A 10,792-nucleotide genomic window follows, 5' to 3' on the forward strand; every position below is an offset into this window, starting at 1 on the left:
CACGGTTTTCTTCAGACCTGCGCTGCTTTTCACTGTGTTGTCTGTCGCCTCGCTATCTGCAGCAGAAGCACCTTCAGTTTGGTCAGCCTGCTCTGCTTCCTCTGTTTGGCTCTCCTTGGCAGTCGGCAGTTTTGTTGAAGCAGTGCAGGTGGCTGGGCTTGGTTGAGGAGTTTTAACCTGCATTTTCAAGGCCTTCTCCTTTACACGACCCCCAGATTTAGCTTTCCCTTTGGCCCCCTTTCCCTTCCTTTTCCTCCTAAACACAAAGCAGAGGAAAATCTTAATGAGGCACACCATAAAATTAATAGCTGCACTTACAGGCATGTGTCACGGTCATGCCACATTGCGTTTTTGAGGCCTTTCTGTGTCCATAAGGTTGCAGCTAAGTGTTATCAAGTTGTGTTTTAATAAAGAAGTGTCAAAAAAGAACACAAATAAGATGAAAGAGTACGATATTTCAGTACCTTGGTGCTCTGAATCCTGCCGTTTTAACCTCTTTTCCTCTGGGGCATACTCTGTCCTCCACTTTTCCTTCATCCTTTTCATCCATGGATTTTTGGTTTGACAAACTCTTCTTTTTAGACCCAGTGTTTGTAATTTCACCACTTTTTGAAACAGCAGCGAATGGTCTCTGTGGTGCATCTGATGTTGGGGTATTAGCCTCACTGTCTCCGCTCAGTGGTTTATCAGCATCCTCAAAAACAGAGTCCGAATGTGATCCATGATCAGAGTGGCCCTCTACAACGTGTCCATCTTTGTGGTTTGTTAACTCATGGATTTCACCTGTGTCCAAGCTGTTGTTGCTCTTGGATTCTTTACTTTTGTGGTCATCTTTACATAGCTGTGTGTGACCATTGCTATCTCTCTCCTTGCCCACTCCAGGTCTCCTTTCCTTGAATGGGCCATCAAAACAAAGGCGGCGGCTTTCCAGGCCTTCAGAGTCTCTGTTTGTTTTATCTCCTTCATCAGAGTCATGGACTGAGGAGGAGAAAGACCTCCTCCCTCGGCCAGGCTCGGCAACTCCTGGCACAGGCAGTGGCGGTAATGCTTCACCCTTGGCAGCCACAGCGTCTCCTTTGATGCCAAGAATAGCCCGAAAGCTTCCTGACCTTTCCGTTCGCCCATATCCCCATGCTTTTCCTCTGCGAACCTTGATAGCCTTTCCTCTCCTGCAAAGAGGTAGAGTCTTGGTCTTACAGATTCCATGCATCTCTTGGTACCGCTGCCTTGGATCGACTCCTCCATCAGGACCCCCCCTGGGTTCCAAAAGCTCGACATAATCCCCATCGAGCTGAGGTTGTCTCGATGTCCGCCCAAGGCCGTCTTCACTGCGCCTTCGTCGAGGAAGCACACAGTCAGAGTCCAAGCCATCCGGTTGCAAATCCTCATCTTCTTCTTCATCCCAGGACCAGGAGTCTAATTCCCCAGAGGATGAGCCACCCCAGCCTCCGAGGCTGCTACCCCCCTCGCTAGGCAGACGGTTGGACATTAGGCCCAACTCTTCAGAGGGGTCGTGGATAAATTTTGGGTAGACTACCTCCTTCCATGGAAGTCTAACCACACCATCGCATGTACTGACCAGACAGGTGTCAAGTCCTCCTCCAACTTTGTAAAGAAGAGAAAGGAATGCATTTATGAAGAAAAGAAAAAGTACAGGGTAATTTAAAAAATAAGAAAACACCAACATCAGCTTGACTTGACTAAAATGAGCTTTGTTACATTTCTTTAGCTCTGCTGTTACGTTCTCCCCATCTGCCATCATCACCCTTATATACATAGCCCCTGTCTTTCTGTCCTTCCACCTGGTAAAAAATATGATTCTTCAAGCAACCCACCTGTATTACCCAATCTTCAGTTCCCCAATGATCTTTTCTAACGGTCAGATAAGAGGAATCTGTTCCTTACCTTCTCTCTTGTGACCTCGCTCTTTGTTGATGATGTGAAGCCACTCAGTGGTGAACACAAGGGGATGCTGTGACTCGGGCACCAAGATTTCCTGAACAGTCCGTCCCCCAGGAGCCAGGCATTTTAGTGCCAGCCTTGGGCAACGTGTAGAGAAGGGAACCACCTGTAGGTAGAAGTCATTACTGCGCAGAAGCCTCCAGTCCAAAGTGGAAAGTTGGACAACCACTTTTTCGCCCAGGCAGAGAGGCCAGCCAGAGTGAAGGAACAAGCAACCCAGGTACTGAGACTGACACAAGAAAACAAAGAGAGAGTGTTAAATGTACGAACAGAAAATTAAACCTTCATTCAGATAATGTTAGATTTTGCTGAACAAGTCATCTTTCTGAACCCCTTCCGACTGTGTGATGCACTGACCTCCTTTTAGAACCATTAGAGTCCCCTCAGTGTGCACAATTGTGCTTTCCCATTCACCCACACCCACACTGGTGTCCGCCTGCATGGTTGTATCTGGCTTAGTTATTTAAATGAGCAGAAATTCTAGAACTGATACCACACGAGTCAACGGTTTTCACAAGCTGAACTGGCCAAAAGCCAGTGCCACATACAAATGTCAGACATGACGTGTGTCCTAAGTGTAAAACTGCTTAGTTAGCAGAGAGTCAATGAGTCAGACAGAAACTTGCAGATGACCAGCTCCTCGCAACAGGCAGCCACTACTAAAACAGTTGGAAAACACATCAGGTGGCTCTGTAAGAACGACAGAATCAATTTCAATCAGTCCTAAATACAGAAAACCCTCCAGTGAATAGTAAAAGAATTTAACTGCAAATTCTGTGATTTCGGGCACAGCAGTGTGGGCCTCTTGTGGGACCCTCTGCACGATTAATCAACTGATCTATTTAGGTAATACACCTTAATCCAAGCACTATTCCCACCTTAATCAGTGGTGTGTCCAATCTATATCCCCTTTCTTAAAGCCTTGAAGCCTAAAACTCATCCAGAGCCTCTCTCTGCTGTTCCCAGTCACGTCTAATCGACTGACACAGGGCTGCTCGCTCCTCTCTCTGTGCCCTCCAGACTCACGAGACGTGATCAAATTAAATTCCTTCCTCAGCCTCTCCTCCATCTCCCCTTATTCTACCTCTGTCCTTTATTCAATTTCTTCCTCTTAAGCCTCCCTTCTGTCTCATTTCGTGCCTGTTCTGTCACTGTGGCAAGCTTTGGGGAAGCAAGTATCTGATATCTGTCAGGGTGAATATTAGCATTAAAAAGCATGTGCAGCTTTTCCTCTCTTAAAAAGTTTGCCTATTTCGAGCCAGTCCACAATCTGTAACTCTCTGTGTCCTCTGGCCCACCCCCTCCTTCTCCCTCAATATGCCCCAGTGTTTGCTCCTTCTTCCCCACCTCCCATTACTCAAAAATTCCTCAATCAGTCTGCTATTGCCTGCTAAACTCCAGCATCGTCTCTGTTTTCGCACAGGCACAGTGAATGGGAGTCATGTTCATTCTCTCCTTCGACTCCCACCGCTTCTCTGTTACTCACTCTTTCTCTCGCAGCAAGTAACACACTCACATATGGAAGGCATTATTGTCATGACTCACAGTCTAACTCCCATCCCAGGCAGCTCCACTCAGCGACAATGAAAACATAGTTTGCTCACAAACGCTGTACGGGGGTGTGTATATGTGTGTGTATAAGTCTAGGAAAACTGTGGAGGGAAATATGAGAACGTTCTTAGCACTAAACACTGCGACTTGTTTACCTTTGCGTGTCTCAGAAAGTTCAATATAAAGAATGCTGTTCAATTAAACATCAGGGATTCGAGTTAAATAGACATCGCGCCTTATTTCTTTGTCTCAGTTTGGCTAAGTGTGGCAGAAACAGCAAGAGAGTGACACAAAGTGGAAGTTGCATGTTTGCACAAGGTTTGGACAGTGTATCCTGTATCATATTATTTATATGCGTTTGTGTTTATGTATGTGGGATCCTAAAGACATCACAACATAAACTATTTATTTACACAAGACTGCACTGCATGTCATTCACTCCTGGAGCTTCCGAGGCAGGAAAACCACCTCATTTGTTTGCGAATCTCAAATGTCACCAGAGACTTTCACAAATTTTACCGAGCAGCTAAAGTTTAGGGGCAGACTCGAGCCTCCATAACGTAGTGAACAACTGGTATTGGGTTACGTGTATCAAACTCTACATGTTTTAAGTTCTGGAGTCTTCCTGTCACCAGCTACAGAGACACTACAGGACCCCCGGCATAAAACTTGGACTTGACTGTTGAGAATACAACCCCAGTTTATATTGGAAATCACAGACTTTTAAGCCAGAATCTGTAGAAACCCCAAATAATAAAAAACAATCAGACAGGTTTTCCACTGTTCTGAAATGATTTAGTGAGAAATGTTAAAGACTAGACTGAGGCTTAATTTGTGCTGCATTCTGCCAACAAGATCAATACCAGCAGTTCTTTGTCTCCATCAAACTGCAAATAAATTTAGTCTTATTGGTTCCTTTAGTCGTTTGCTGTCTTTTAAAGTACTTTTTAATAACTTGTCTGTCAATTTTAAATGAATGTTAAAATTGACTTAGCTTAATTTGACCTTTATAACTTGGACTTTACTAAACTTCATGTTGAAATGAAATCAAGACAGTAAGCATCTCCTCATGCATCTGTGGCTAAAACTTCCACGGATGCCACACAGTTACAGTGCTGATAACAGAAGAGATCAAATAATTTGGTTTCTTATCATGGGTATGCTACATAATTGTAAATAGAAGTTATTGACTTACATTTATTTATCTGCACTTTAGAACTTCTGTTTAAGAGATTTGGCGATGTCGCATCTTTTACTCACCTAACAGGTTTGGGTTTATTCTGCATAGCTGAATTTGACAAGGCATTGCTCAGATTATGAACTACGGCTTGACTGCCTTAAATTGTCAGTTCCAATAAGTAAGTTACCTGAGAAATGACCCAAGGACCATTTTAAAGGAATCAAGAAGCTAGCTGGTAAATTTCTCAGACTATACTTCTTGTGTGTGATGGCTGATTCTGTTTCTAAGTATTCAGCTTTGTGTGTGTTCCATTCAAACAGTGTTTGCAGTTTAGAACTCACACAGGCATGCTGCTGGAGTTTGTGCAGGAGGTGCTTTGCAGGTACGAAGTAGTCCAGGAGATAGCGAAGACTGTCGTGTTGATAGGTCGACTCCAGGACTGAGAAGACCTGGACAATGGATGCAAGACTCGGTAAAAACACTTTGGAGTGAATAGAAAATTAAGCTATTCTCTGAATATCAGATTCTTAGGCACTAAACAGCATTTACTTTAGCAACATTTTTTTTGTGTGCGTGTGTGTATTTTTTGTCTATCAGTGGATTTGTAGAGGGTTTAATTTCCCCTTGAGTGGAAGAATTTGCTCAACCCAGACAGCATATGATCAGTAGTTAAAGCAAGCAAATCACCAAGGCTGTTTAATTTGATCCCTCTTGTTGTATCAAACAGCTTTTTCCATGGCAAGAAAGAAAACTGATTGGAAGCTATGTGACAACTTGGAAAAAAAAAACAATTACAAAGTAAGTAGAGTAACTCTCAATGGTTCAAGCCGTTGCTAAAAAATCTGTTTGTATCCAGAATTTTAAGGAAACAAAGCACCGAAAGCTAAATTAATGCTAGATATAGTTAGGGGTGCTATAATCTAAGAATATTTGGTTATAACTGACTAGATTTGCTTGTGTTATCGAAAAGTCAAGGTGTTCTTGTTGTAGGGTTTCAAATAGGGTTTCTGGTAGAGCAAAGATATGGATAACATGTGCTTAATGGCAATACTGGAGTAGCAGCATTGAATAAATCACAAGCTTGTGTTTTCAGTTAAACTCAGGTTTAAGGTTTAACTTCGCACTTGGTTAGGTTTGGAAACTGCAAACCTCGTTGGATAGTTAGTTAAGATTTTTTTGTTAGATTTAGGCATCAAAGTCTCTTCTGTAAGACTTGAACACCAAAGACTATTTGGTTAGGTTTAGGTACTAAATACTTCTTGGTTAGACTTCTTGGATAGATTTAGGAACTAAAACCTTCTCTGTGAAGTTTAGGTAACAAAGACTACTTGGTCCAATTTGAAAAAAGAAAAAAAGAAATATCTAAGCTGGTTACTAAAAATACTAAAAACTAAAAATTTGAAAACTAGATGGAAAGTCTGTGCTATCCATACAAACCCAACTGCAAAAACAACTCAAAATTTGGCAAATTTCATTTTATTCCTAGAATATATAAAAACATTTTAAATGTTTAAAATGAGCAAAACATATTAGCTCATTTTGAATTCGATTACAGCAACACGTCTCAAAAAAGCTGGGACACCGCCATGTGTACCACAATGTAAACCGAGCTGCTGGAATCGTGGGAGAGGAACATTGTCCTATACTTGTCTACTGGAGGATTCTAGCTGCTCAACAATCCTCGGGTTTCTTTGTTGTGTTTTTCATTTCATGATGCTCCAAATGTTTTCAGTTGGTGAAACGTCTGGACTGCAGGCAAGGCTCTTCAGTACCCTTGTACTACAATGGCACACTATCTTTATAGATGCAGTTTGCTGCGCTATGCAAGGCCATCCCTGAAAAAGAAGTAGTCCGGATAGGAGCATGTGTTGTTCTGAAACCTGTACACAAAGGCTTTTTTCCCCGCTAATACTGACTATAGACATTTCTGTGCATTTACAGAAGCTGTCTGTTTTGTAATTACATGACAGTACAGGCAATGGCCTACACATTTTACACTGCTATTTCCTACAATTTAAGAAACAGATGTCTTTCATTTACTACAACAGCATGTGGACAGAGATAAACTGTTGAAACTGCACTTCTTTTACTTGTATTAAGAAGAAGAATATGTAGTTAAACCCGATTAAACTTCTTTTGCTGGCAAAAGGGAACGCGTTTGACATCCCTGCCATAGAAGACGGCAGCCTTTCTGGATCATGTTCACATATGGCTTCTTCTTTTGATAAAAGCGCTTTAACGTACATTTGCAGACGGTGATTTCCATGACAGGCCAGAAGATGACAGCCATTCAATATGGATTTTTTATATTCTGACTCTCTAAAAGGCTCTTTTTATATCCAATCGTGTGACTGACCAGTAGGTAATCAACCTAATTAGTTGTAAATGTTCTGCCAGCTGTTTCTTTTCAGAACCAATTACTTTTACTTTTTGTTGACCCTGTCTCTGTGACCCTTTTTGAGGTGCTGCTGCAATCAAATTCAAAATGATGTCATATTTTCATGAAATAGTAAAATTTCTGTGTTCTACTGTGAATAAAATAAAGCTTTAGGAGGTCATAGCATTCTGTTTTTATTTACGTTTTACACAGCCAACATTTTCAGAATTGGGTTTGTACATCACACTGTCTTTGTCTACACAACCCTTGTATATTTCCCTGAAGACGTGCACTGGGATGAAGTTGTGCGCACTAGAGAAATCTACCTGGGAGAGGAGGGGTGGGGCTGTGCTCTCAAAAGGAGGATAAAGCGATGAGAGCGCCCCCTGCACGCAGTCCTCCATTGCCTCTGAACCCTGCGAGAGATAAAGAAAGGGTTAAAAAAGGGGTTTAATTCATCACCGGACACTGAATCAACTGTAATATCCGTTTGTGTTGAACAGCCGGCTCGTGTCTGTTTTTGCTGACGCCCACACGTACACATAAATATACACACATGGTCGGCTCTGAGCTTCCTGCTGTACGGCCTCCAGAGTGTCAAGCATTTCCTCCGAGGCCCAGTAAATGTAGAAACCCCCCAAAACAAAGGTGACTTCACTTCAGTGTGTTAACTCCCTAATACTTAGCTGCACACACACACACATCATAGCACCGGGCAGGTCAGTGAGTTGGAGCATGGAGCACATAACACACTTGGTGTTTATTTTTGTTGGCATGGTAACCTGTAAACCGCCCCCCTCTCCAACTTCTCTTTTTCGCTCTCTACTTTAACATTTCCTCACTGATCCTCCAGCAGCTTCTCTTTCTATTTTATTAAATTTTTTACATCATCTCTATTTTTTTAACCCAACTTTCTTTCTTTCACCTCCCGCCGATTCTCTGAATGTCATCTGACAACAATTACATTGAGATTCTCTGCAACAGCCTGCATAGCGTGTTGAATATCTGCAAAAACCAAAGCAATAGACAGAAAGCAATAAGTTAAAAAAAAGGCTGAGGAGGGGAGAACAGAGTGTGTGGAAAAAAGTGGAGAACGAGAGAGAGAGCCAGGAATGAATGAGCTGGTGGTGTTGTGGGGGCTTTTATGGAAGAAGACCTAGGTTGAACTGTATTTCAGTATTATTTTTTGGGCTTGTTTTTGTGTGCAGAGGAGAGCTGAGGTTTAGCCACAAAGGAGGACAGAATGAGTTGTACAAGAAGGATACCATTTGAAATGTACCTCTTACACAACTTTTTGACTGAAATGCTCTCACAAAATGAAGCAATCAGTTTAAGAAAGATTAAAATATAAAGTCATATCTTATTTGCAACTGTTTTTGATCCAGATCTTGGGAAAAATAGTTGTGCTATTAACTAAAAGCAACAAGGAAAAGAAATGGTGTGGAAAGCGATTACTGTATCCTGCTTTTCAAATGCTGAAAATGAAAAACAAAGTGCATGTGAGATGGTCACAACAAGTCAACAGTATAACTGGGTGGAGTGCTGTTCTGCTGAGGTTATTCAGGGCTGCTCTGGACAGATGTTCGGTTCTGTTTCCTAACTAGTCTTTTGGCTAGAAAGATCATTTCAGTCTGTTTAGTTGAACCCCTGTACAGAGTGGGTGAAAAACTCGACTCTGAAAACCAGAGAGAAGTCAGACACAGACTGCATACGAACATGGCTGTAGTCACCGCGATGTCATGCATGTTGGTGTTTTGAAACTGGATATGACAATCGAGGGGTACACGTGACTGTTAAAATTAGGAATGCTGCAAGTTTATATAATAGCGTGTGGTACTTTGGGCTGCTCCTACTCCATTTCCCTGGGGGTCGCCACAGCGGATGGATAGCATGTTTGACTTGGCACAGATTTTGCACCAGATGCCCTTCCTGACACAATCTTCCCATTTATCTGGGCTTGGGACCAGCACTAGGAGTACACCAACTCGTGACTCCCTCAGTTTGTGTCTCCTAATGGTCTCAAACCAAGGAACAAATGTTAACCACTACACCACGGAGCCCTGTCAGCTGGGAGGTACACCCATCCTCAATTGTACAATTGAACAATATAATGTTCACTTTATAAAATGAACATTTATTGCTGTAAAAAGACTTAGAATTGGCACAGAAGCCCCCCCACCGTAGGGTCTTCACCTATGGACCGGTCTTTAAGATGTCGCGGATAAATACAACAAAATAAAATGATACGACCAAGACAAAAACTGTGGCATTTGGTAAATATAATGATCAACGTGAATTCTCTGTGAAATTGTGTAACTTTATTAGCAGCGCCCTCCTGAAATGCGCCAACAACACTGAGAGTAACATCCTCCTCTCTGCCCCTTAATGCTCTCTGGTCGCTATAGTAATGCATAAATATTTCTTTTAAAATAACACACAACTACAACACGGGAAAAGACACAGGGAAACAGAGTTAACGATAAAAGAAAAAAGAAACCCTGAAAACCATAAATTTTACACCCGAGCCTCAACTCTCGTGGTCCGGTACCAAACGATGGATTGGTACCGGGCCGTTGCTTGGCGGTTGGGGGCCGCTGATATAAAGCACCTTGAGGTGACTGCAGTTGTGATTCTGCACAATTTAAGTAAAAAGGAGTTAAAAATGGGGGGGAAAAGTAAAAAGTGCTGTTTTGCTGTAGATGTATTTATAGTGAAACCTCTTTATGCAACCAGAGGCCAGTAGAAAAAAGAAAAGCAGGTTTAAGGCACAGCTGTGCTGGCTTTACTTTTTCAAAACACAGCTTAGATTTCCATGGGCAGAGCGCTCAGAGGACATGTTTGTTCACTGGTTTTCTTTGAATGAAGCCACTAAATCACCAACAGACTGTCATTTTATTATTTAGTTTCCAGAAAAGAAAATCTTAGTAGACTCAAGTGATATTTTCAGTCTTATTTGACTCAAAAAATGGAAAAGTGTCAGGTTATTAGAATTTCAAACTTTTTAGGCAAGTTAATGCAAGTCAAATAGTCTGTTTTATTACCTTAAACAACACTGAAGAATACACTGAATATTGGGTGTAATTAAATGCATTTAGACATGTAGACAAGGTTCGGGATGGCCTGCTTAAGCTCAAACCAAATGTAAGAATAGTGGCTTTAAATGTGGTCTGAGTATTTCAGAAACTGGACAATTTTCCCACACAACCATGTCTCTGGTTTACAGAGAATGATTTGAAAAAAGAGAAAATATCCAGTGTGCAGCAGTTCTCTGGTTGAAGAATACCTTATTAATGCCAGAGGTCAGAGGGGAATAGCCTGGCAGATAGGAATGCAACAGTAACTCAAATAACTATTTGTTTCAACAAAGTATGCGGAAGAGCATCTCTGAACACAGTAACAGAAGACCACGCCGGGTGCCATTTCTATCAGCAAAGAACAAGAAACTGAAGCTACAGATCACACAAGCTCACCAAAAATGGTCTGACGAGGCTACACATGCTACTTCAACATTCAGGTGGTAGGCACAGTGGTGTATAATAGTGTGTGGCACATTTTGGGCCACTTTGAAACAACATTTAAAAGTAGTGCTGTCATCGTTAAAATGATGTTAACGCCATAACCGTATTAACGTGGCAAATCTCCGAGTTACCGCAGATCACCACACTAACATGTTGACGCCGTGCAGCCGCACGCACGGGGTGATCTGCGGTAACTCGGAGATT

The 10,792-nt window shown here is 42.0% G+C and overlaps 1 protein-coding gene across 1 annotated transcript in view; it reads right to left on the minus strand.

Annotated features, from left to right (window-relative positions):
- The window catches only part of arhgef40 (Rho guanine nucleotide exchange factor (GEF) 40), a 34,034-nt gene extending 26,013 nt beyond the window's left edge, over window positions 1-8,021 (minus strand). The window contains exons 1-6 of the mRNA XM_085450856.1: window positions 7,611-8,021; window positions 7,397-7,486; window positions 5,035-5,142; window positions 1,906-2,191; window positions 465-1,605; window positions 18-256 (exon numbers count right to left, since the gene is read on the minus strand). Coding sequence (XP_085306982.1) covers window positions 18-256; window positions 465-1,605; window positions 1,906-2,191; window positions 5,035-5,142; window positions 7,397-7,486; window positions 7,611-7,628 — 1,882 coding nt within the window. The 5' untranslated portion in view covers window positions 7,629-8,021. The remainder of the gene's footprint in view (window positions 1-17; window positions 257-464; window positions 1,606-1,905; window positions 2,192-5,034; window positions 5,143-7,396; window positions 7,487-7,610) is intronic.
- Window positions 8,022-10,792: the final 2,771 nt, after the last annotated feature.

The sequence above is a fragment of the Copadichromis virginalis genome, linkage group LG3 (assembly GCF_057382275.1).
Source record: "Copadichromis virginalis isolate Kocher_CV1m ecotype Utaka linkage group LG3, C_Virginalis_male_GT1.1, whole genome shotgun sequence".
NCBI lineage: Eukaryota > Metazoa > Chordata > Actinopteri > Cichliformes > Cichlidae > Copadichromis > Copadichromis virginalis.